This window comes from Narcine bancroftii, unplaced genomic scaffold, assembly GCF_036971445.1.
Source record: "Narcine bancroftii isolate sNarBan1 unplaced genomic scaffold, sNarBan1.hap1 Scaffold_288, whole genome shotgun sequence".
NCBI lineage: Eukaryota > Metazoa > Chordata > Chondrichthyes > Torpediniformes > Narcinidae > Narcine > Narcine bancroftii.
In genome coordinates, this window is record NW_027212023.1 from 165,543 (window position 1) to 192,922 (window position 27,380).

At 46.2% G+C, this 27,380-nt stretch overlaps 1 protein-coding gene across 2 annotated transcripts; it reads right to left on the reverse strand.

Annotated features, from left to right (window-relative positions):
- Positions 1-1,464: 1,464 nt before the first annotated feature.
- LOC138750874 (mitochondrial adenyl nucleotide antiporter SLC25A23-like) lies at positions 1,465-27,040 on the reverse strand. 2 transcript variants are annotated; one of them, XM_069912988.1, is made up of 8 exons: positions 26,964-27,040; positions 25,604-25,664; positions 21,859-22,014; positions 10,261-10,407; positions 9,210-9,317; positions 7,319-7,486; positions 6,540-6,690; positions 1,465-4,017 (listed from the first exon to the last, which is right to left on the reverse strand). In XM_069912988.1, the coding sequence occupies exons 1-8, from the start codon at positions 26,969-26,971 to the stop codon at positions 3,833-3,835; spliced, it is 984 nt and encodes a 327-aa protein (XP_069769089.1). In that variant the 5' UTR covers positions 26,972-27,040; the 3' UTR covers positions 1,465-3,832. The 2 variants fall into 2 exon arrangements, with proteins under 2 accessions (XP_069769089.1, XP_069769088.1); XM_069912987.1 differs by having other exon boundaries at positions 10,261-10,422.
- Between the last annotated feature and the right edge of the window lie 340 nt (positions 27,041-27,380).

A 27,380-nucleotide genomic window follows, 5' to 3' on the forward strand; every position in this document is an offset into this window, starting at 1 on the left:
AAACATTTGACCTCAGTGCTACACCTCACACATGTCCTGATTAAACTCCATCTGCTATTTCCTAGCCCACAACATGGAAATGATCAATAACTAGTTCCATTCTTTTACATCTCCCCTACACTGTCCACAACTCTTCCAGTCTTGGAGTCATCTCCAAACGTACTAACCCACCCGCCTACTTTTTTTCATCTACGTCATTTATATAGTTATTAACAAGGTCCCCAACTCTGATCCTAGTCACAGACCTCCAACCCTGAAAACTGCCTTCCACCACTACCCTCTGCCTTTAACGAGCCAGTCAATGTTGAATCCAAACTATAAATCCACCATGTATCTCCATCTTCTGAACTAGCCTGCCATAGGGGACTTTGTCAATTGCCTCACTAAAATCCATGTGAACGGCATCCACTGCCCTACCCTCATCACCCAATTTTGACGTCTTCTCAAAATACTCATATTGATAAGACATGACCCGCCCCTCAGAAAATCATGTTGACTGTCCCTAATCTGACCATCGCTTCCAAATGCAGACAAATCCTATTCCGAAGTATCCTTTCCATTGGTTTCCCGACCCCTGATCTGAGACTCACTGGCCAATAATTTCATGGATTATCCTGTTTCTCTTCTGGTACAACGTGAGCTACGCCGCAGTTCTCTGGATCTTCTGTCACTAGTGAGGATGAAGCTATCTTATCAAGGTCCCAGCAATCTTTGCACTTGCCTCTTTCGATAACGTTGGATTGTGAGGAGAATTAAATGGGATCAGTGCAGAGTGATGGCTGGCACAGGCATAAGGGGCCCATTTCCTCCTGGTGTCCTTTCTCTCTGATCCTTGTTCTATCCTCAGCCCTCCAAATGATAATTTACATTTCAAAAGTGCCATGCTGGAGAAACCTGGCAGGTCAAACAAGTGTACTTTATGTAGCAAAGATAAAGATACATAATCAACGTTTCAGGCTTTGTCCTTCATGGGGGAAGATCAAAATATCGGCAGACACCCAATCAAAATGATAGGGGGGAAGGGAGCCTGCTGACAGGGGTAATTTACACAGTATGTCCTTGATAGGTTTGCATAGGTCAGCATAAAATGATGGGTTGAAGGGCTGTGCTGTAATTTCAATGTTCTATATAAATCCATGAAAAAAGCCTGCATTGAATTCAGCAATTGTGATTTATCGTTGAAGTTGTCAGTGTGAATTTCTACTCCAAGTAAATGGAAGGTATTTGGAAACCACTGAGATAAGCAAAACGGGAATCTTTAAGGCTCTTAAAATGGACAACCCCTGGATGAGCTAAAATGCAGGGAAAGAAGGGTTATTATCCAATGAAATCTGAAATGCTCCATTTATTGCCTGCCACATTCATGGTGACGTGGGATGGTCTCCTGCGCACCAACCTTCTCCTGAAAACATAATCAAGATGAAGAAAATTAAAGTGAGTACAGATGGAGAGAACACTACCATGAGTAAATAAAATTTTTTTTTTATTGAAATCAAATGGCTTTATTTAATATCTGAGAATTAATAATAGTTTACATCTTTAGGATTATAAAACATTTATGATACAGAAAGAGGCAGTTCACCTCATTGTGTTCATATTCGTTTGAAAAATAGAGACCGAGTCTGATCCCGTTTGTGTCCGTAACCCTACACATCACTTTGGATACAAAACCAGGTCCAGTGAAACTCCAGTAACATGGCAATCTTCGGACTGCAGTTAACTGGAATAACATATTTTACAGACGGTTGATTGTTATTCATTGTAAATACTCCAACATATGGTTAATTTTTCATTTCACAGTGTTATAGGACGTTTTCTGGTGAACTGGATGCGTTTAAAGAGACAACAAGAACCATAGGTCTGTTGAGTCGAATGGGAGCCGGATAACAGAGGACAAGATGTCCATTCCAAGAAAAATATAACAAGGGGAGATATCCCACCAATTGAAAGCCAGCAAACAAACCAAAAGAATGCTTTACAACAATGCATCATCCAGCTGAGTGCCCAGTTCATGGTAACTATATAGTTTGTGTAATTATATGGTTGGCTAGCCAATCCACAGAAATTCAGCTAACAACCAGAAAAACAACAGATAAGCAAACAATGTAAGGTCAGATGACCGACCAACAAAAAACAAAGCCATCGACAGAAGGCTAACTGGCCCTGAGAATTTGGAATCCAGCTGAGTAAAGATCAGAAGATCAAGCATCAGGAATGTGCCCTAACCATCAGAAAACTATAATCGATCAACATGCAAAAGCACATCAGATAATTGGTCAGCTGGGCTTTCGATTGTCAACATTCTGATAATTTTTGTGGTTGCTTAGCTGACCTTTTGGTGATTAGAAAGCTGGCATGTTTGTTCTTTGTCTAACTATTTGACATGTTTGTAGTTTCCTTGATCATCCTTTGGTTAAGTTGACCTATTGATTGAAATACTGGCCTTCAATTAATTAACAGTAGCTTGATAGTTTGTTAACTCTGTGGTATCTCCTTGCTGCTCTATATTGTGTCTTTGAATAGATTCTAATATTCTGTTAGTTGATAAGCTGTCCTGAGCTTGATTGGTTGGCTAACCAACCTGTTGGCTTTCTAATGGTTATCTAGCCTCCTGTTCATTAATTAGTGAGCCTTCTGTTCAGTAATTAGTTAGCTGAACTCTAGTGGTATCTCGTTTTCTGTTGGTTGCTTAGATAGCTTAAGTGTAGCTATCACATTGATTGGTTAAATGGCCTTCTGGTTATTACAATGGTCTCCTGTAGGTTGGCCTTCCAATCTTCTCTTAATTGGATTCTATTGAAGTATAACGTGGTGGTCTTTTCGTGGTTATGGAGCTGGTTATTTTGAAGGCTTTCCATTGTTTGGGTACCTCAATAGCCATCGAATCCCCCGGTTGGTTTACTCCCCTTTTTGTTGGTGAGTCGGTTGAACTTTGGATGATGATATTAAGCTGATTCTTTGTCAGAGGCCTTGTGGCTGTCTTTTAATAACTGGTCAACTGGATTTGCTGGCACATTTGTAGTTTAACTGGGTTCGCTAGCTTTCTGGTCTTTGGGTGTTTGCATTGGAGCTGACCTTGCAATTGGTTTGTTGGGCTTGTGCAAGCTGATTGGCTGGTCCAGTGTTTGACTGTGAGAAGGTTGGATGGCTTTCTTTCTGGTGAAGCCACTCCCTGATTGTTAATTGGGTTTCCTATATCAATCTGGCCATCAGGTTGGTTCTCTGACCCTCCGATAGTTATCGTTTTTGCCCTACTGACTGGTTGGCAGATTGTTTAATGGTTGGAGCCTTTCTGTGGCTTGGTTACCTGTCAACCTGATGGTTTGCTTGCCCTCTGATTTCTTGTTGCCTGCTGATATTTGGGACATGGTCTTTGATGAGCTCTCAGCCTTGCTGATTGGGCAGCTGGGCTTGCAATGGAAAATAACAAATCTTTTAATGATTTGCTGGCCTTCTGATTGTTGGTTGTGCTGCATTTTGTCACCTGGTGATGTTTTGTTGGCTTTCTACTTCCAGATAGTTGATATAATGGTCTTCTGCCCAGTGGATTGTGCTAAGTGAGTGGGCCACAGAGCTGGTAGATAGGGTGGATGTGATTGCTGGGCGAGTATTCTTTGGTAGCTGGGGGATGGATCTGAAATGGCAGCTAGTTTCGTGGCTCCTGACTGCCTGCCGCATTGGATCGATTTTTGGACCCATGACGGGGTTTTGTGCACTTCCTTTGTTCAATTTCTTCTTCAGTTGGTCAGGTCCTGGTTTTCTGGGTCTGGATCTCAAAGCAAAGTTTGGGAAGAAAGAGATGAACATTGAGACTTGTTTTCTTTTCCGCTGATTAGTTCCAGGTGAGACCCAGGAGGTTTCTCATCCACTCGTAGATAACAAAACTGATGCTCACGGCCGGGACAACCTTGATGCAGTTGGGTGTGAATCCTCGATAGAAGCCTCTCAAACCGTCCTCTCGCATGATGGTCATGATGTGTTGAACCATGCTCACCTGTGTCCCATCTTTACAAATAGCTATAGAAAGAAAAAGAGTTCTGTGTTACATGTGGAACAACTTAATCCATTGCTTAGTACATGTTCAAGATTCAAGCAAGGTTATTTCTAAATGTTAAGGTTTTCATCCTTTTGACAGAGATTAGGAAGAACTTCTTTAGCCAGAGGGTCGTGGATCTGTGGAACTCACTGCCGCATTCAGCAGTGGAAGCCAGATCACTGGGAGTATTTAAACAAGAAATAAACAAGTATCTCATTAGTGAGGGCATCAAGGGATATGGGGGAAAAAGCTGCAAATTAGCACTAGTGTAGAGTAGCTTAATGTAGATTTACAGAACAGACTTGATGGGCCTAGTGGCCTACTTCTGTTTCATTGTCTTGTAATCTTGTGATTTAAATAATTGAAATATTGAGGACATAATAGATTATATTATTGTTAATTATTTGAATGATAATACATCAACATAATTCCTTTAAAAGGTGTGACATAATGTTTCGTTTAGATAGCAGTTTTTACACCAGTGAAAGGGGACAATAGGCCACAATTTTGGGATAAAAGGATGTCAATTTAAAACAGAAATGCAGAGAAATTTCTTTATGGTTGCGAGTCTGTGGAACTTGTTGCCACAGGTGACTGAGGAAGGTAGGTGGTTGGAGTGTATTTAAGGCAGAGTTTGACAGGTATTTGATTAGTCAGATCATCAAAGCTTACGGGGAGAAGGCCAGGGAGTGAAGATGAGTGATCAGGATCAGCTTATGATTAAATGGCAGGGCAGACCTGACAGGTGGCTGGAATCCGGCTTGTGGGAACCCGGTATCGGCACCAGGATCCATGAGGGCTCGTGAAGGGCCTCAAATGCTGACAGCTTCTTAATCATATCGGGGTTTGGAAACGGGGGGTCGAAAAGAAAGATCTGATGCCTGGAGCTTGGGGTCCCTGCTGGACTGGACAGGAGGACGCGCTGCTCTAAAGGTTATGGGGGCGTGGGAGACAGCAACATCACAGGCACGATGTCTTTTATGCTTCCCTTTCTCATTGTGGCAGAGGAGCTGTGGAGAATCTTCATGTGCCTCACACATTGTGTGTATTTAGTGCATTGACAAAAAGGGATCTGGGATCCAAGTAAAAACACAATGCTGGAGAAACTCAGCAGATGGATCGAAAGATGCTTTCATTGTGGACTAACACTTGGAATGGAGTGGTCCGAGATTGCACCTTGAGCTCTTACTGCCTGCAGCAAAAGTACTTAGACCCAGACAGCAGCAACAAGAGGTCACCATGCCTCCCAATGCCAAGGCTAACCCTCCAGGATTCTGTTTCATCTCTCCTATACATAGGGTGTTGTGAGTTACACACAGTCCCTGCTGCCAGCTCGGCCCAATTCTGCATTGATCTTGGAGCAGCATCACAATACTGGAATATCAAGGGAGTGGTTGACGCCACAAATTTCATCTTGGGACGTCCTGCAGTCTCTCGTTTCACGTACCTTTTCAGATCAAACTATTCCCTGTGTTATTTTTTTCTTAATTTTGAAATACAGTGCAACAAGAGGCCCTTCTGGCCCATGAGCCTGGCTGCCCAAATACCCCCAAGTAACAGTTAGTACGTGTTTGAAACCTGAGGAAACTGGAGCAGCCAGAGGAGGCCTATGCAGACACGGGGAGAATGTACAAACTCCTTACAGAGAGCCCCGGATTCAATCCTGTAATCATTGACACTATAACAATGTGGCACTAACTGGTCTCTCTTATCTCACTGAACGATGTAGATTTTGCTTCCTGAATATTTTGGGTGTATTTTATAGATGTTGGGCTGCCGATCACGAAAATCACCTTAAAATTTTCCTGTGGCCTGGTTCTGTTCCTTTGTCTGTGATCACGCACCTTTTAGTTGGAACCATTTTTTTCTTCTGATTTCCTGCCATGTTTACTTCGAGCATACAAAACTGTGAAGTGCAACACGTCGCTGAAAATTTATTTTCTCCATTTGCACTTGGACTCCTTCCCCGCTGATCTCGGTGACGAACATGGGGAAAGGTTTCCCCAGGACGCTGCGGCCACGGAAAAGCGGTATCAGGGTAACCAGGATCCATGAATGCTGGTCAACTATTGTTGGACACTGACATGAGAGGCATCAGATGCTGAGTTCAAGCAAAAATCAGCAGCAAGAACTTTTTTTTAGGTCAGTTGAACTAACGCAATGTCTCAGCGTCATACGATTAAACATACTAAATTTAATAAAAGTTGACGTTTCTCCAACTTCCGATCTGATTAGAAACAAATCTAAAGTTATATTTGTGTTCAGCTTGAACCTGTGTATCATAATTCCCAAATTCTTTTCAGGAAGCAGACCTTTTGAAAAATATCATTTCTGATGTATTTGCTCCTGTATTTCAGAAGCCCACTGACAAGTTCCATCAACATTACAGTGATACCTTCTTTTAGCTCCCCTGTGATTTTGTTCAGTCTGCAAGTCACCGATGTCACCCAGTAGCCAGTGAGTGTGCTGCAAGAACCTTGAACGGAGTGTGAGAGGGCCTCACCTTGTGCTTGCATCTTGGTCCTGATGAGAGCTAGGGGGTAGCTGCCCAGCTGGCCGCAGGTGCTGGAGGTGGTGCCACAGCCAAGATAGATGAAGATACCAGGGTCTTTTGGGTCATGGGTGTACCATTGGCAATAGCCTTTCTTCAAACACTGCCATTGAAATGAAGGAAAATTCACAAATGAATAAGACGTTGCTAAAGAACACTTCAAAACAAACATGTCTGTGTGCAGATATTTAAATGTTTTAATTCTTTAAATTTACTTACAGCACAGCAGAAGCCAATTCTGGCCCATGAAACCCATGCTGCCCAATTAACCTGCCAATTCTGTACAGTTTTGGAGGGTGGGGGAAACCAACGCAGATCACAGGGGAGAGCGTATAAACTCATTACAGACAGCGTTGGATTCAAACCTGCGTTGCTAGCTCTGCAATAGCGTTGTGCTAACCAATACAATAATCATTCTGAGCTCCACTCCAATTGTTCACAATGTTTCGACTTCCTCTTTAAAGATCTATTCTCCACATCCTCTGGGATGAAGATTCTCGACTCTACAAGTTCCTGCGCACTGCATTTCTAAATGTCCATCCCACAGTGTTGTACATGCGCCCCATCACCCTTGAGGCTCTCCCGCCAGTGGAAGTATCTTGACGTTAATCCTTGTTTCAATTGGATCACGCCTCCTCCTCCCACCCCCCCCCCACCATTCTCCTGAACTCCCAACATCGATCAATCGATCCTCTCTCATTAAGCCCAAAATATTTCTTCATCAAACTTACTTCGTAGACAGTCAGCTCAATGCCTGCGTAAGGGATGATGCCAAGTAGGTTTGGGAGAAAGCCTTTGTAGAGTGCAGCAAGCCCTTCATTTCTGACAAGAATTTTCATGCAGTTGTTGATCCCTTTGTACTGCCCTGTGTTCCCAAGGGCCAGTCGTGTCTTCAGCACCTGGACCAGTCAGAAATCCTTGTTAGACCCTCCTGACCTTGGGATGCCAACCATTCTAGATAAAGGTTTTTCTTTCCCCAAAACCAAGTCAAAATAATATTTCAGAAATGAGCCTCGTGTCATCTGAATTGTATGGACTTGTGCAGAGATTTGAGCTTCCCAGAAAAGGTGTAATTCAATTTGTTAACCTGAGCTTCCAAAAGGCTTTTGATGAAACATGGTACAATAAAACCCGTTATCCAGAATTCAAGTAACTGGCAACTTCATGCAGCAAATTGTGGAAAATAAATAGGTTAAAAAAAAATACAGGTTTTAAAATTGCCAAGCCTTGCCGTTTGTTCTCCATTCAAGCAAAATACAGTCTCAAACTACAGGAAAACTTCACTTATCCGGCATCTACCAATCCCCATAGGTGCCAGATACCAGGGGTTTAACTGTACATCTCACACAGTGGATTCCGTGGGAAAGCCTGTAAACCTGAATGAAAGCACAGTGCTTTTTGCTGAATCTTTATTCGCATAGAATGGATGCAGAAGTTTGTAAAGGACACAAATTTTAATGAGCAATGAACAACTATGAACTACTTTAATTCCAGTTTAAAAAGAGTGTTGAGCATATAAGCAAATGTGTCCCGTTACACTTTAAAAGTCTGTTGGATTCCTTGTGTCCAATCTTGATTCAATATTCCTTTGTTGCCATGTAATAAAACAGGTGCAATATTACTCAAAATTGAGCTTAGTCTGCTGTAAGGCAAAGATTCCCCATCAGCGGAGATTGCTGGGTGCCCCTTACAGTCAGAGAAAAAAAAGGAATAAAAAGTTTCCCCCAAAGTCGCTAAGTGTCCATGGATTTGCATCTAGCGTCCCTACGGCATCTGTGGTCACACAGCCTTCAGTTCTAACCGGTATCAGGGCAACTGGAATCCATCAATGCTGACCAACTATTGTCGGACATTTGCGCAAGAGGCATCAGATGCTGAGTACAAACGAAAATCAGTAGCCAAACATTTTTAGGTCAGGTGAACTAACACAATGTGTCAGCGTCAGTATGCAAGTAAACGTTAAATTCAATAAAAGTTTATTTAATGTTTCTCCAACTTCCTACATGATACAGCAAATCTGTAATTATTGTTGTGTTCAGTTTGAAATTGTTTATCATAATCCCTCATTTCAGGAAACAAAAACATTTGGGGAGGAAAAGAAAAATTGTTGTCCAGTGTTATCTGCTTGTTTCTACATTGTGCTTTGTAGGAGTTTTCTGTGTGCAAATTGGCCTCTCCCCGTTTTGATTAGCCGGGATTGGTATGTACCGAAAAAACATGCTGAACTATTATCTGACCAGCCCTCAGCCCTGCAGAACCCTCCCATTTATGTGCCTATCCAAAAATATTTTAGATGTTGAAATGATAGCTCGTCCCACATTTTCACCACTCCCATGTGTGGTAGTTTCACGGAAACCTTTAAACATATGATCTTTCACCCTAAACTCATGACGTTTTGATCCGGTCTCAACTAAACCTCCGTAGAAAACCCCTGCTTGGATTCACTCTATAACTTTGCAAACCTCCTTCCAATCCCCCCTCATTCTCCGATACTGTGGAGAATGAAGTCCTAACCTATTTCACCTTTCCCTGTAACTCTACTCCTCAGGTTCTGGCAACATCCTATCAATCTTCCATGCACCCTCAGCATTTGCGTGATCTTCAGGGAACCCTGGATACTACCTCCAATGGATAGACGATGGTCTGAGCAGTGACTCCTGCAAGAGATCCTGCTGCAAAGCGTTGATGGATATCCAGCTTGGTGTGGCTGTCGCTGAAAAGCCTCTTGTACTGTTCAAAGATAGACAAAGGAACAGCGTCATTACTGGGGGAACATTCCTCTGTTCATTAATTTATAATTGCTTGGTTATGTCAACACCCTGTTGAAGTTATTAGACTTTTTGCTGAGGTTTGGGTCTTACAGAGGGCAGGAGACCAGAGACCAAGTCCTGCATGATTCCCTTGAACACAACCCACCCATCTTCCATCGCACTCTCACTTTTACCCCACCCCCAATGCCTACTCAGGTTGCTGGTTCAAAACCATGTACTACACCAGCCTGGTCAAATGGGCCTTTTCCAGAACTAGACAAAATAGAAACAGCAGATGGAATTTAATCCAGACAAGTGGTACATTTTGGAAGAGGAAAGTATATAATAAGTGGCTTAACCTTCAGAGTATTAGTGTACAGATGGATTTCAGGGCATGTCCACATCTCCCTGAAGGTGGCAACACAAGAATGTATGCCACTTGTTTGGCTTTATCTGTCATTTCGCTGAATATAAAAGTTGGAAAGTTGTATGGCAGCTATATAAAACTTTGATTAGGCTACATATGAAATATTGTGTGTAGTTCTAATCATTTCACAACAGGAAAGATGTGGAAGCTTTTGAGGCAGAAAAGGTTCACCAGGATCTCTTCATTCCTGATGAAGGGCTCAGGCCTAAACATCAACTGTAAAACACAAACATCCGTAGACACTGTGGTTGAAAAATGCTGGAGATACTCAGCAGGTCGAACAGTGTCCTTTATATAGCAAAGGTAAAAAAAAAATGTATTTTTATTTTGCTGTATAAAGGACAATTTGATCTGCTGAGTTTCTCCAGCATTGTGTTTTTACCGTGACGTCAACTCTTTTACCCTTTATGGACGCTGCATGACCTGCTGTGTTGTTCCAGCACTTTAGCAAAGTTTTCTGTAGAAGGGTCCTTCCTGTGGTTATTGAGCCAATTACCTTGTCGTACGCCAGAAACTTGATGCCGGTCTCGGGTGCTATTTTCATCACATTGACACCGTTGCCTCTCCAGAGTGAGGTGTAACCCCCCTCTTTCACCATGGCCTTCAGGCTGCCCAGCAGATTGACACCTTTGGAATCATTGACCTGGTGGAAGGAGAACTAGAACAGCTTTAAATTAAATAGCTTTTCTGATGCAGGTGTGACGGAGTATATAGATATATTTTGGGGAGATAAATTGGGAAAGGTTTGTTAGAGCAGGTTACATACAAACACTTTAAAACAGACCTTATTTAAAATACTGGAGTTCTGCCCCATGCTAGACATTTCGGGGCCTCGGAGCTTTTTCAAGAGTTTTGGAGAGTGCTCAAGAGACTTCACTAATGGACTGTTGCTTACAAAAGCAAAAGAATCTTGCTGGAGCTGCAGATTGTCTGTGGGAGAGCTTGCTGTTCTAAGGGGGTCATGCAGTTTTACAAGCAGAGAGAGTCAAACAGGCTTTCTCTCAGAGAGGGAGAGAGAGACCGAGAGATCACTTGTACAGTGTTACAGCAAGCAGAAGTCGCTGGGACTGAAATAGGACAAGCTGGCAAGCTTACGGAAAGCCCATTTGGAAGACGGCCTGGTCAAAGCCCTTGTGGTTCATGCAAGAGGAGAGGACTGGCTATCTAATGTTTCACTCAGAGTAAGAGAAACAAAAAGGAAGTCTGTGGTGACCTGAAAGAAAGAGGCTATCATCTGGAGAACCCTGAAGGGGCCAGTTTCATCAGCAAGACATTGGAGGGGCTGATGGAAGTACATCAGTTGTGGATGTCCTGGAACAACAAATCTCTCTCTGAAAACTGACAAGAGCCTTCCTGAGCAGTAACCATTTACCTTTCAAGCACCAAAGCCTGGTGAACTTTATCAATGTTAAATTCTGTACACGTATTAGAATTGCCTGCAACCAGTGAACTTGGAGGAATGAAAAGTGAGAATGGACTGTGAATCAAAACATTTCTGAACTTACACACACACGTGTGCTTAGAATTAGAAGGGGGTTAAGTTATGTTAAGTAAGTCAATAGAGATAAGTTAAAGTTTGATTCTGTTTTCATGTTTAAAGATAATTAAAAACAACTTTTGTTTAAGTAACCATTAGTCTTGGTAAATATCTATTGCTGCTGGGTTTATGGGTCCTCTGGACTCGTAACATGGGTTTGACATCTTTCTGGAACAATTTGATTTCTACTAGAAAAAATGGTTTAACTACATGATACCTCATGGGCCTGACCTTATTCAATGATTGTTGTTTTAAAAAAAAATCATTCCCTCCTTGTACATAGTATTCTCCTTTTTCTTGTTCTGTCTTTCTTATCTCCTTAAGTGTATACCTTAGATTAAATATTAGGTGGAAAATCATGGCAAATATGAATATATGTATATTAGCTGAGATGCAGAGGGATTTCTTCAGCCAGAAGGTGACAAATCTGTGGAGTTTATTGCCACAGACGGTTGTAGCGGCCAAACCATTGGGTGTATTTAAGGGAGAGATTGATAGGTTCTTGATTAACCAGGGCATCAAAGGTTATGGGGAGAAGGCTGGGCAGAGGGGCTGAATAACCCATTTCTGGTCCTATGTCTTATGGGTCTATTTAGGTGAGCATTTGAAATACTATGGCATAGGCAAATGGGATAGGTTTGGTTCACCAAGAAAGTCTGCAGATGCCAGGGTCAAGTGAAAACATTCTGGAGAAACTCAGCAGGTCACACACCATCCGTAGGAAGTAAAGGGTAACCAACAATTCGTCACATATAAGCCTGAATAGAAAGGTGGATGGGGGGGGGCGGAAGAGAGAGGGAGGGAGAGGAGTGAATGCTCAATGACCGGCATCTGCCAAATAACACGATGTCTTTATGACTGTGTGAACATTGTCTTTGTTGCTAATGGAATTTGAATTGGAACAGTTTGCATCGTGGTTACTGCACCGGGGGCCTGGTTCAAATCCCGCACTATCTGTAAGCAGTTTGTACATTCTCCCACCATTTCAAAATGTTGTAGATCAATTGGGTGTAATTGGGTGGCATGGACTCATGAGCCAAAAGGGCCTGTTACCGTGCTGTATGTTTAAATTTAAATCTTGGTGCATCTGATGGCAGGACCACATCTGCAGCACTGCCTTGCTGATTTGTTCTTGTTTGAGGCAAGGATATATTTGTATCGGAGGAAGTTTCCAGAAGGTTGATCCCTGAGATAAAGAAAGAGCATGATGCTCCAACTCACTGGAGAAGTGGCAGAATCTTGAGTCATAGCAGATTCAGAGGACTGACAGGTGAGGGGCTATGAGAATGAATTGAAGCTTGCACCAAGACTAACTTTTCCACGGTGATGCTGTGGTGGTACACCACTGGCCTACTGCAGGGGGCTACCTCTGTACCTGCAGGAGTGTAAGGGAACAGGACATCACCTGGCCGGCTGCCAATCAGTCATCCTGAAGGGATCAAGCCCCACCCGGTCGGGCGTCAATCACCCTGCACCTGCCTCCTGAAGCTCACTCAGAGTTACTGCAGCTACAGCCAGCCTGACTCTGTGGAAGTCTCTGGCTAACAGCACACCACAAATGCAGGACTGTGTTTGCGCAATGATGCCATGGACGGGAGAGGAGGGAGAGATCCAGGACTGTTTGCACAGTGATGCTGTGGACGGGAGAGATGCAGGACTGTGTTTGCGCAGTGACGCTGTGGACGGGAGAGATACAGGACTGTGTTTGCGCAGTGACGCTGTGGACGGGAGAGATGCAGGACTGTGTTTGCGTAGTGACGCTGTGGACGGGAGAGATGCAGGACTGTGTTTGCGCAGTGAAGCTGTGGACGGGAGAGATGCAGGACTGTGTTTGTGCAGTGTTGCTGTGGACGGGAGAGATGCAGGACTGTGTTTGTGCAGTGTTGCTGTAAACGAGAGAGATTCAGGACTGTGATTGCGCAGTGACGCTGTGGACGGGAGAGATGCAGGACTGTGTTTGCGCAGTGACGCTGTGGACGGGAGAGATGCAGGACTGTGTTTGCGCAGTGACGCTGTGGACGGGAGAGATGCAGGACTGTGTTTGCGCAGTGAAGCTGTGGACGGGAGAGATGCAGGACTGTGTTTGTGCAGTGTTGCTGTGGACGGGAGAGATGCAGGACTGTGTGCAGTGTTGCTGTAGACGAGAGAGATGCAGGACTGTGTTTGCGCAGTGTTGCTGTAGACGAGAGAGATGCAGGACTGTGTTTGCGCAGTGTTGCTGTGGACGGGAGAGATGCAGGACTGTGTTTGCGCAGTGACGCTGTGGACGGGAGAGATGCAGGACTGTGTTTGCGCAGTGACGCTGTGGACGGGAGAGATGCAGGACTGTGTTTGCGCAGTGACGCTGTGGACGGGAGAGATGCAGGACTGTGTTTGCGCAGTGACGCTGTGGACGGGAGAGATGCAGGACTGTGTTTGCGCAGTGACGCAGTGGACGGGAGAGATGCAGGACTGTGTTTGCGCAGTGACGCAGTGGACGGGAGAGATGCAGGACTGTGTTTGCGCAGTGACGCAGTGGACGGGAGAGATACAGGACTGTGTTTGCGCAGTGACGCAGTGGACGGGAGAGATGCAGGACTGTGTTTGCGCAGTGTTGCTGTGGACGGGAGAGATGCAGGACTGTGTTTGCGCAGTGACGCTGTGGACGGGAGAGATGCAGGACTGTGTTTGCGCAGTGACGCTGTGGACGGGAGAGATGCAGGACTGTGTTTGCGCAGTGACGCTGTGGACGGGAGAGATGCAGGACTGTGTTTGCGCAGTGACGCAGTGGACGGGAGAGATGCAGGACTGTGTTTGCGCAGTGACGCAGTGGACGGGAGAGATGCAGGACTGTGTTTGCGCAGTGACGCAGTGGACGGGAGAGATGCAGGACTGTGTTTGCGCAGTGACGCAGTGGACGGGAGAGATGCAGGACTGTGTTTGCGCAGTGACGCAGTGGACGGGAGAGATGCAGGACTGTGTTTGCGCAGTGACGCAGTGGACGGGAGAGATGCAGGACTGTGTTTGCGCAGTGACGCAGTGGACGGGAGAGATGCAGGACTGTGTTTGCGCAGTGACGCAGTGGACGGGAGAGATGCAGGACTGTGTTTGCGCAGTGACGCAGTGGACGGGAGAGATGCAGGACTGTGTTTGCGCAGTGACGCTGTGGACGGGAGAGATGCAGGACTGTGTTTGCGCAGTGACGCAGTGGACGCGAGAGATGCAGGACTGTGTTTGCGCAGTGACGCTGTGGACGGGAGAGATGCAGGACTGTGTTTGCGCAGTGACGCAGTGGACGGGAGAGATGCAGGACTGTGTTTGCGCAGTGACGCAGTGGACGGGAGAGATGCAGGACTGTGTTTGCGCAGTGACGCAGTGGACGGGAGAGATGCAGGACTGTGTTTGCGCAGTGACGCAGTGGACGGGAGAGATGCAGGACTGTGTTTGCGCAGTGACGCAGTGGACGGGAGAGATGCAGGACTGTGTTTGCGCAGTGACGCAGTGGACGGGAGAGATGCAGGACTGTGTTTGCGCAGTGACGCAGTGGACGGGAGAGATGCAGGACTGTGTTTGCGCAGTGACGCAGTGGACGGGAGAGATGCAGGACTGTGTTTGCGCAGTGACGCAGTGGACGGGAGAGATGCAGGACTGTGTTTGCGCAGTGACGCTGTGGACGGGAGAGATGCAGGACTGTGTTTGCGCAGTGACGCTGTGGACGGGAGAGATGCAGGACTGTGTTTGCGCAGTGACGCTGTGGACGGGAGAGATGCAGGACTGTGTTTGCGCAGTGACGCTGTGGACGGGAGAGATGCAGGACTGTGTTTGCGCAGTGACGCTGTTGACGGGAGAGGTGCAGGACTGTGTTTGCGCAGTGACGCTGTGGACGGGAGAGATGCAGGACTGTGTTTGCTCAGTGACGCTGTGGACGGGAGAGATGCAGGACTGTGTTTGCGCAGTGACGCTGTGGACGGGAGAGGTGCAGGACTGTGTTTGCGCAGTGACGCTGTGGACGGGAGAGATGCAGGACTGTGTTTGCGCAGTGACGCAGTGGACGGGAGAGATGCAGGACTGTGTTTGCGCAGTGACGCAGTGGACGGGAGAGATGCAGGACTGTGTTTGCGCAGTGACGCTGTGGACGGGAGAGATGCAGGACTGTGTTTGCGCAGTGACGCTGTGGACGGGAGAGATGCAGGACTGTGTTTGCGCAGTGACGCAGTGGACGGGAGAGGTGCAGGACTGTGTTTGCGCAGTGACGCAGTGGACGGGAGAGGTGCAGGACTGTGTTTGCGCAGTGACGCTGTGGACGGGAGAGAAGCAGGACTGTGTTTGCGCAGTGACGCAGTGGACGGGAGAGGTGCAGGACTGTGTTTGCGCAGTGACGCTGTGGACGGGAGAGATGCAGGACTGTGTTTGCGCAGTGACGCTGTTGACGGGAGAGGTGCAGGACTGTGTTTGCGCAGTGATGCTGTGGATGGGAGAGGTGGGAGAGATGCAGGACTGTGAAGGGCTCAGACCCAACCCAAACCTCCTGTGCATGCTGTTAGACCAGCTGAGTTCCTCAAGCATTTCTGTGTGTTTTGTCGACATTCACAGCATCTGCAGACTTTTGTGTTTCACTCCAATGTCTAATACAATGCTGTACTGCAATGTTTTGGTACCATAATGCATGTTGCTCTAATGTTGAGGCATTGTAATGCACATGGTAAAGTCTAGTTGCAGCGTGTTTGTTGTGGCCTTTGGAGATGAAGTGATAAAGGGCCGGACAACCTCCTGCTGGGCCATCAGGTTCTAAACCACTCACAGTGAGCTGAGAGGTGCATTGTTCACATCACCCAACTAGTCAAGTGTGGCATCAAATAGCGGTGACATTTTCCTGTTATGTGGAAAACTTTGAAGTTATTTGATTTGGAGGTGTCCATCGCTCAGATCAGTGATGCGTTAGGTATCTGTAGACCGTGTGGTGGGACAGAAATTTGGAAATTTTAAGTTTAGGCCTACAACTCAGTAACAAGCCCTTCTGAACCACCAGCCTGTAGTGATATGTTTTCTCCTTGTACATTATTCCTGACATGTGTGCTGTTGTATGTATGAGGCCGGCCTGCCACTAGTGACTCATCTCCTATGTCTCCTCCCCTTATGACCTGGCCAAAAAGGTCGACCTCCCTCCCACCCCTCCGGCATTCCTGTACCTGCATCCGGGCCAGCCAAAGTCCAATGTTTATTAAAGCCTATCATTCCCGTGCTCTCGACTTTGTGGTTATTGATAGAGCCTATCACAGCCCTTATCATCCAATTACACCCTATTGACCTACAGCCCCCAAGTACATTATGAAGGGTGGGAGGAAACCCATGCAGACACGGGGAGAATACAAACTCCTAACCGACAACATCAGATTCAAACCCAGGTTGCTGGCACTGTAACAGTGTTGCACTAACCGTGTCATATCTTGGGTGTCCAGGCAAGAAAGAAAGAAAAAAAAAACCTAGCACCTTTTTCCCGGGTGACAATAGCATATACCAGAGGGCATCTGTTTAAGTCGAGTGGAGAAAAGTTTGGGGGAGACTTCAGTGGCCAGATTTGTTACACAGAGAGTGATGGGTGCCTGGAATACAATCCGTTGTACTTAATGCTTTGACCATGGCATGCTGTGTGCCTTCTTCAACCCTCCCTCGCCACCCCCCCCCCCCCGTCCCTCTCTGATCCATTTGTGAGGGGAATGGATCACATGCCTACCTCCCTGCTCCTACTCACACCTAGCATCACCATGTTTGTGCTGGGAAGCAAACTTCAAGGGGAACCACAAAGATCACAGTCAGTACAAACTGGAAACAACATCTCCTCCTCACTGATCATCAACACGGGTGCACCCCAAGGATGTGTGCTTAGCCCACTGCTCTACTCGCTATACATCCATGAGTGTGGCCAGGCACAATTCTAATACTAACTACCAGTTTGCAGATGACACCACAGTTGTCGACAGAATCACAAACGGCTATGAGGAGGCATGTAGGAGGGAGATAGATCAGCTCGTTGAATGGTGTAGCAACAACAAAACCAAGGAGATGATTGTGAACTTCAGGAGGAAGTCAGGGAACACGAGACAAACCTCATCGAGGGCTCAGTAGTGGAGGGGGTCAAGAACTTCAAATTCCTGGGTGTCAACATCTCCGAGGATCTATCCTGGATGCAATTATGAAGCTTGCTAGCAGCTATACTAGGTGAGGTGTCTGAGGAGAATTGATATATCACCAAAGACTCTCGTAAACTTCCACAGGTCGACCGTGGAGAGCACTCTGGCTGGTTGTGTCACCGCCTGGTGTGGAGGCGCCAACTATCAGGACAAGAATGAACTCCAGGGGGTTGCTAACTCGGCCTGCGACATCACAGGCCCCAGACCTCACTCCATCGAGGACGTTTACATGAGGCAGTGACTTAAAAAAGCAGCCTCTATCCTCAAAGACCCCCGCCACCCAAGCCATGCCCTCTTCACTCTGCTACCGTCGGGGAAAAGGTACAGAAGCTAAAGCCGAGCTCTCAGCTCTACAAGGACCGCTTCTTCCCCCTCCGCCATCACATTCCTGAATAATCAATGAACCAAAATTACTGCCTTACTTTTCATAGTTTTTAATTTTTTTATAATAATGTCGTAAAATAGTTATAATATGAATGTTTACGCTGTGATGCTGCCTCAAAACATCGAACATCGTGACTTGTTCATGAAATTAAATTCTGATTCTGAACTGCTGAGCCCTGAGCTGTTGATGCTCCCCATGCAATGGGGTGGAACGGTTATAGCGCCAGCAACCTGAGTCCAAATCAGCGCTGTCCAAGTCGGTGTCCAAACTCTGGGAGACGATGCTGCGCGGGCTTTCAACAATGTGAAGACCGTGCTTGCAAATGCCACAATGCTTGTACAATGCGCCTTGCTCGCTCAGCCACAGATGCATCTGTCAGTGCGGTGGGAGCAGTGTTAGAACAATGAGTCTGTGGGCAGTTGGAACCTCTAGTGGGTTTTTCAGCCAAGCTACCAGCTCAGGCCAAGTATAGAATGGTTGGTCGACAACTCTTGGGCCATCTATCTCGCAGTGAAACATTTCCGCTTTTTATTGGAGAGTCATCCTTTCACCATTTATGCAGACCACCGGCCTCTTCCGAATACTGCGATACAAGCACACATCTCGACTCGTGTTCCTCTGGCATGAAGCTGTGTGCAAACCACTTCAGCCCATTTACAATGGTCCTCTTCAGGTCTTACAATGCCACCCAAAGGGTTTTGTGACCGACAGAAGTGGAATAGTTGATGTGGTTTCTTTCGACAGGTTCAAGCGGCCGTATAGCGACATGTTCTGAGTCGGAGGACAAGTTGCACCCTTGCCAGTTGGACCGTGCCTCACCTGTCTCGTACAAGGTCAGGCCAAACTGTCAGCCCTCCAGACTGTTACATAGCAGGACAGTTGCCTCCTCGTTAGCTCGGAGGCGGTGGGGGGGCTCCACCACAGCCCTATGACTCGTGGAGACAGCTCCTCCCACGTTCCTTGGCACCTCCCATAAACTGTCAGGCAGACGAAGGAAAGCTAAGGGGACCCTGCAGGTCATGTACTTATCTTCGTCGGGAGGAAGAGAGTGAGAGTGCCAGGATCAACCATGAGGTAGTGAGCCAATGAGAAGGTCAGAGGGGTTTAGCCTGGGGGTGTTGAATGATCCAATGTTGTGTCTAGTGAATTATGCAGAAAGTCGACATTTATGATGTACTGAAAGAAACAAGTGAGTGTATTCTTTATTTGTTTCAAAGCTGTGATAAATAAGTATATCAAAGATGTACTGTATTCCCGATGTTTCCGCCCTGAGCCCTTCCTCAAGATACAAATGAAAAAAAACAGGTGTCCAATTTAAATGCTGGGAACAGAAAGGGAGAACAATGGGAGGGGTGAGTCCAGAGCAACAGACAAAAGGTGTTAATTGGAATGATATGAGGAAAGGTGAGAATTGATTTGTGAAAGGGAGGAGAGAGAGAAACGAGGAGAGAGCTAAAGAGACAGGGGAAGAAGATGAGAGAGTGCGGGGGATATTACAGAAACCGGAGAAGTCTATGTAAATGCCATTCAATTGGAAGGTGCCCAGATGGAAGATGAGGTGTTGTTCTTCCAATTTGTGGGTGTCCTCAGTCTGGCAGTGCATGAGACCATGGATAGACATGCCAACAAGGGAATTGAAATGGGTGGCCACTGGGAGATCCATGCTTTTGCGGCAGACAGAGCCAAGATGCACAACAAAGCGATCTCTCAGTCTGCGACCAGTCTCTCAAATGTAGAGGAGACCACAGCGGGAGCTCCGGATGTAATAGATGACCCCTGCAGATCAACAAGTGAAATGTTTCTTCAGTTGGAAGGGCTGTTTGGGGCCCTGAATGGAACCAGACCCCTGCCTGGTCCCTAGCACACGTGGCTACACAGCACCTGAACTACCTGAACCAGCGCACATTGTGTGATGCCCGCACTGGTAAGCGCTGACAGGAAAGTGCACAGAGGACTGTGAGCTCCACCACAGCCCTGTGACTCATGGAGACAGCTCCTCCCATGTTCCTTGGCACCTCCCATAAACTGTCAGGCAGACGAAGGAAAGCTAAGGGGACCCAGCAGGTCAGACAGCATCCATGGAGGGAAAAGGACAAACAACATTTCAGTTGGGCACTTTACTCCATGACTTAAAAATCCCAGCTCAAAGTGTTGCTCCGCGGAGGCTGCTTAACCCACTGAGTCACTGTCTGCTCTTGTGCTTCTCTTCAGGAGTGAACTCAGGTTCACCATCTTATCGTGCCTCTGGATAACCTGTGACAGCATCTCAAACCCTCCCTGTGACTCGGTACGAAGAGCCCCAGACCAGATGTAGACTGCCAATGCCTGGTGTAACCCCCTCCCTGTGTCACATATCTATCTGATCAATCTCATTTATCCCTTCCCCCCCCACCCCCCTTAGGGGAGGGGGTGGGGTCAAGAGTTATAATTGCTCATCTAGTCAGGGTGCCAATTGACAAGTTGCTTAATTAAATTTATAATTATGTGAAATGTTATTTACAGCATTTGTAGAAGCTGATTACAACCATTGACACTGTGCCACCCAATTACATTAACCTACAATTCCATGCATTTTGGAAGGTGGGAGGAAATTGGAGTACCCGGAGAGAGCATTCAAGCTCCTTGCAGACAGAGCTGGGTTTGAGCTGCCTTGTAACAGCCCTTGATTTTTGCTGGCAGTGTCGGATGAATCAGGTGTTCAACACCGCTCCATTGGGAGGCTGCAGTTCCGTCCTGTGGATGTTCACCAGGAACTCTCGCTGATTTTCATGGCGCTATCTTTCACAGTTCGGGCCAGGGATGTGGAGAGAAAGGCGCCAGTGATATGGCCAGTTGGGCGAGGATTTGGGCGTGGACTCGACATTTCACAAGATCACAAGGCATCAGAGCAGAAGTAGGTCCATGGAGCCTGCTCTGTTATTCTCTCATGAGCTGATCCATCCTCCCACTCAGCCCTACTCCCTGGCCTTCTCATTTCCCCACCACCCACTAACCCTTTGTGCCATGACTAATCAAATTCCTGTCAATCTCTTCCAACAATGTCGCTTCCACAAGCAACAAGTTCCACAGATCGCGATCCTCTGGCTAAAGAAATTCTTCCACGTCTGTTTTAAATTGACACCCTTTTTTTCTGAAGCTGTGTTCTCTTGTCCTAGACTCCCCTCCATGGGGAAATATCCTTGCCACTCTGTCCAGGCCTTTCACTATTTGAAATGTCTCTGTGAGGTTCCCTCCCCCCCCCCATCCCTCTGTACTCCAACAAGCCGATGAACATTCCTCGTATTCTAATCCTTCATTCCTGATGTCATTCTAGTAAATCTTCTCTGAACCCTCTCCAATGCCAGCACGTCTTTTCTCGAATAAGGCGCCCAAAACTGTACACAGTGAGTTCTCACCAGTGAGTCATATTATATCCCTGCTCTTATATGCTATTCCTCAAGAAATGAATGCCAATATTTCATTTGCCTTCTTCTCCACTATACTTCATACAGGACAATGATCTGCACCAGCTGGTCTTTAGCACCTTTCAGCAAGCCCCTCTCCACCGACCCGTACAGTGAGAGTGTCAGTTACAAGGTCCACGTTGACACCCGAGCATGGTTCTCTGGGCCCTAAGGCTGCAGGGAATGGAGGGGCTGTGCAAGTCCAGAGTTAAATGGGAAAATCTGCAGATGGTGGGCTCCAGTGCATTGCACAAGCATGCCGGAGAAACTCAGCAGGCCACACAGCATCCGGAGGTAATAAAAGGTAACAGAAGTTTTGGACCTGAGCCCTTCGTCAAGTCAAGGTGCAGGTCACCAGTCCCGAAACATTGGTTACTGTTTACTTCCTCTGGATGCTGTGTGACCTGCTGAGTTTCTCCAGCGTGTTTGGTTTAGGTTAGCGAGAAATGCTGGACCAAAGGCCCTGGTTCTCGGCTGTGTGAGATGCTGTGTTCTAATTCAGAGAGAATATAAGAATTATATCAGACAGCCTCAGTGGAAGCACTGATGCCCGTGTTACCTGAACGTGGATCTTGAGCCGGTCCAGAGGAGCGGTCCACGTTCTGGATACGGCTCCAGCCACTGCTCCAGCCACCAGATGCTTCCACCAGGTTCCAGGAAAGGTTTGGAGAAACGAAGTCTCCGGTAACAAAGTCTTGCTGAACAAGTCTTGGTGCTGAAGATGGAAGCAAGAAGATGTGGTTAGAAAAAGAGACAGATTTCCTTCCTCCGATGGGTAGCATCTGGGGCTTCAGCCTACGACTACGAAATCGGCCAGGACTAGTCAGAGAGTTTTACAGCACAGAAACTGGCCCTTCAACCCATCTGTCCCATGCAGACCCAGTTGCCTGCATTTGGTCCATGTCCCTTGAAACCATTCCTATCCAGGGAACTAATGGCACACCATTTCCTTCTCATATTTTTATTGGCATATTTTCTCAGTTTGAAGCATTACATTATCAGGTCACAAGGCACCTGGCAGGTAGTGGTGCAATCATCAGGAGATCTAGCACAGAAGCCCACCAACTGACCACCCATTTCACTCATTCCATTCATCCCACTGATTGGGCCCTTTGGAACTAATTCCAATCAGCTTCCTGCTTAGTTTTGCAAATGACAATCACTGAACTCTTACATACACAAATCATAACATTCCACACTACACTCCCCCCACCCCCCCACCTCATCGGCTTGCATTCTGAAAGTGGGGATAATAAATCGATTTGGGCATAAATCGATCATTATGTTAAATGTACTGTACCACATAAGATACCAAGACACATCATATTTACCTAGACCTCTATATTGTACATCCACATGTCTAAATACCATAATTAATAAAATGTAAATACTGTAGAGTACCTATAAAAATGTGCATACACAGGTAATACAGATAGACCCTGACTTATGATGTTCCAACTTACAATATTTTTAAGTTATGACAGTCAGAAATTTGTACTTTCGAGTTCCAATGTTTCCCCAACACATAATGTGTGATGAGGTGATGCTCTCCCCGGCTGCCTGAGCTCCCTTCGCCCAGACCATCCGAGCTCCTGCCCATGGGTCTTCTCTCCAATTGCCCACGCATCTGATTCCTACTCATCATCCAACGATTAATCTTAATGCAATGCTTCAAATATTCTTCAACTCCAGTGTGCTTTCTGTAAACATCGCAGCAATGATTTTTTTTCAATGTAAATGGCTTTTGAATAAAAAAAAACCAGTCGAGTGAAGCATTGTCTCAATTTACGATGATGTGTGCCTCGAAACCGACTCCAGCATAAGTGGGGATCTACCGGTAATAGTAATTAGACTGTATGTGTACTGCACATACCATGAGTGGTGCTGAAGTGTTTTACGATGTGAATGTAGCTGCAGAGTGTTATTAACACAATAACAATACATATATTATTCATTTCAATTACATATACCTCCATGCACTGTATTATAAGACTATAAGTTAGGAGTATACTGTGTACCATTATATTACTGGCAGCGCAATCTCTTTGTTTTGGCTTTTGAGCCCAGGTATCGAATGCATGACTGGATCTTGAGCTGCTAAACCCGCCAACATCAGTCCCAGCATAAACTTTAAAAATTTTTATTAAGCCCTTATGGTTATCTCGGACATATCTGCAATTCCACGTTTTATATATATATATATATGTGTGTGTGTGTGCACCGTGACAGAGGTGCACCAAAGAAGAGGTACAAGGATTGCCGAAAGAAATCTCTCGGTGCCTGCCACATTGACCACCGCCAGTGGGCTGATCTCGCCTCCAACCGTGCATCTTGGCGCCTCACAGTTTGGCGGGCAGCAACCTCCTTTGAAGAAGACCGCAGAGCCCACCTCACTGACAAAAGACAAAGGAGGAAAAACCCAACACCCAACCCCAACCCACCAATTTTCCCTTGTAACCGCTGCAACCGTGTCTGCCTGTCCCGCATCGGACTTGTCAGCCAGAAACGAGCCTGCAGCTGACGTGGACATTACCCCTCCATTAATCTTCAACCGCGAAGCCAAGCCAAAGAAAAAAAAAAGTGTGTGTGTGTGTGTGTATATATATATGTGTGTGTGTAAAAAAAAAATGTGTGTGTTTGTAAATATATATATATGTGCGTGTGTGTGTATATATATATATATATATATATATGTGTGTGTGTGTGTATATAAAAATATATAGATATATATCCATCTCTATCAGTCACACCATTCACCTCTTTTTGCACAATCCATGATTCCCTGCTACTTCCCCACTAGCCACTGCATCCCAGGACCTTGTCCCTGATACACTATCCACTAAAAAAGGCACACTATTGTGGTTGGTCAGTCCCATCCACATGCAGGCACCGGCATCTCAACACCACGGACTGCCTCAATCCCCAATCCATCGCCAGACTACAGTGGCCTCAGAGACACACAGGGGACTGCAGATGCTGGAGTCTAAAGCCAGGCACAATCTGCTGGGGGACCTCAGCGGGTCAAACAGCATGAACCCGAGCTGGATCGAATAGCAGGTATCCAAACCAAGATGCAAGTGGGCGCTAGAGGTGAATCCTCAGATACTCAGGGACTCTGGGGAGACTCCTTCTCTGACTGTGAGGGATGCAGGGCCATTTCTGCTGATGGCAAATCTTTGTCTGCCTTACAGTAGAGTAAATTTTGTGTGATATCACTTTTCCTGTTTAATTACATGACTATAAAATAAAATAATCTTGAAATATCTCAATTCAACATGTATGGATCATTCGGCCAGAGTTCCTCTGGTTACCGGGTTACCCATCCTGCCCAGTTAAGTCACTGACCTGGATGGGAGTGGTAGAATTTGTGCTTCCTCATTGGGAAAGCACCACCAGACATACAGAGAGCTACAGCCAGCCGAGGAGAAAGGAAGTGGCAAATAGAGGAACTCAGACAGTCATGTTGCTGCCAAGAGGTCCAGAGGAGCTTTCTCTCGACCACGCAGATAACCATCCCTGCCACTTGGAGGAATTGTGGTAGGAAGTTGTATAGTGGATGCAGCAGGGGCATTAGATCACTGGATGAACCAGGCACCTAGGAATGCCCAAAATGCTTCCTAACCTGTACCAAGATTTTGGGGGTGGGGGAGGAAAGATTGAACAGGAACCTGCAAGGTAACCTTTTTTACACAGAGGATGGTGGGTGGGTGGAACGTACTGCTGGAGGGGGTGCTTGAACCAGGTGCTACTGAAACATCTAATTTTTCAAAAAAATATTTACAGATACCCAGATAGGACTGGGATCTGGGCCAAATGCAGGGACTACTGAGGGTGGGATTTTTTGGGATAGGGAAGGCAAGTTGGGCTGAAGGTCCTGTTTCTACCCTGCCTGGCTTTAGTCAAGAGCTGACAAGGTGAATATTGCTATATGACAAACCTTGAGACCTTCTGCTGTGAAAAAAGCCACAGCATTTGGCTGCCTTCCCACCTGCGGAAGGGGCCCATTAATAGATCGATGGCTTAGCTCAGCGGATTGGTCATTTTCACATTGCATCGTCCAATGGAAACATCCATAAGGTTATTGGATGAACACTACATATAATACAGGTCCTTCAGTGCACAGTGTTGTACCAACCTATCGAAACCTAATCCACAACAATCTAATATGTCCCCACCTCACACCCATAACCTTTCCGACCACATGCCTGTCTGCATCTTTTAAGTGGCCCCATTGTACCAGCCTCCACCACCACCCCTGGCAATGCATTACAGGCACCTCCACTCTCTTAAAAAAAACTACTTACCTCTGATGTCTCCCCTGATCTTAAACAGACACCCTCTGGTATATTGCTTTTTGTGTTCTCTCTAAATATAGCAGTAAGAAAGACATTCATGTGCTTTCTGAACAGCTTCAAAAGTGGAAGCACAAGTAAGCCCACACCTTTCTCTTTACTCTTGTATAATTCTTTATTAATCCCACTGATGTGTCTCTCAGGCTATAAGCAGAGGTTAACCAATTTTTAAAAAATTTATTCATAGTGCATTTGAAGGCAATTCTGACCGTTTAAACCCATACCGCCCAATTACTCCCAAATTAACCCCACACATTTTGGAGGGTGAGAGGAAACAGGGGAAAACCCATGCAAACACAGGGAGAACATGTAAACTCCTTGCAGACAGTGCAGGATTTGAACCTGGGCTGCTGGCGCTGTAACAGCGTTGCGCTAACCCAGCCACCCCACAAACTGAGAGAGTGTTTTCACAGGAATGCGAATGCTGAGGGGGAATGGCTGGGAAGGAGCAGTCAGATGATAGGTGCATCCAGGTGAGGAGGGGAAGACGGGCAGATTGAACTGGGAGGGGAAGGGAGGGAGGAGTTGTGAAGGAGGAGGTGAGGTGTTGACAATGAGAGACTGGGAATTAACTCATCGGGTCAGACAACATCTTTCCCCTCTCTTCCCCTTAACTGTTTCTCCTCTACTGGTTCAGACCAGATGAAAGTTCTTGACCCCAAACCTTGACTTTACAGTCCCCTCCTGACCCACTAGATTTTCCAGCAACTCAGTACTCTGTGTCCTTGCCATTAACGTTGAGATCAATCGTTGAGAAACACGAAAACGGGAATCTGAGCAAACAAAAAAATTGACAGAGAACCAATCGTCGGGAAACTCCATCTAACCTGAAAAATAAGTCGATGCTCCTACTCTCTTCTTGTTGCTAAAAGTCCTTTTAGTGTGATTATCCATTGTAACTTAACCCTCGTGTAAGTCATAGAATCAGGATGGATTGACGGGAATAGGAGAGAACAGGTGACAGGGAAATCCAGTGAGGATTGGGGTGGCCACCAGAATCCCAGGGGGAAGGAGGGGCATCCTTCTCTATTGTAAGCAACAGGGAAACATGGACATTCTGATCAATGAACTGAATCAGTTTAGTCTGATGTGATTTGCCCTCCATATATCCCACTTCTCCAGCCAGGGGAAGAGGAGCTAGCGCTGTCCTGAAGACGTCAATTGTTTGAGTGATACATAGATCAATCTTGATTACCAGTTTTTGGAAATTAGACCCCCTCCGTCTTTGAAACATTCAACCAACTTTCTCCTCATTGTCATCAATGAAAAAATATCATGGAAAACAATTCAGAATAAAGTCTAAAACTGTTACCTCGTCATCACTGCCAAATAGCACCGATTTAGGATGTAAATAAAAAAATATGGAAGTCATTGAGGTGGAAACTTCAATATTCACAGTTAAGCTTCCAGGATAAAATATTTGTTGAACCTTCAGAGCGTGAATTTTGTCCGTCGAACACGAAACAGGACTACCTTGAAGGGCAGATATTGGACTACTGTAAAGGAGACACACCATCCACACATCACAATGCAAGTCTCTGAGGTCATAAACACCTCAGCACAGCACGAGCCAGGTTACAGCATCACTGCGGCTTAGCCAATCAGGATAGGGGAGGGGGGAAGGAAAGGGAGAGGCACCCAAAATAAGGAACTGTGGGAGAGGGAGATAATTCAGATTGGAGCCAAAAGGGATGGGGGGTGGTGGGAGAAGGTGCAGAGGAGGGGTTTG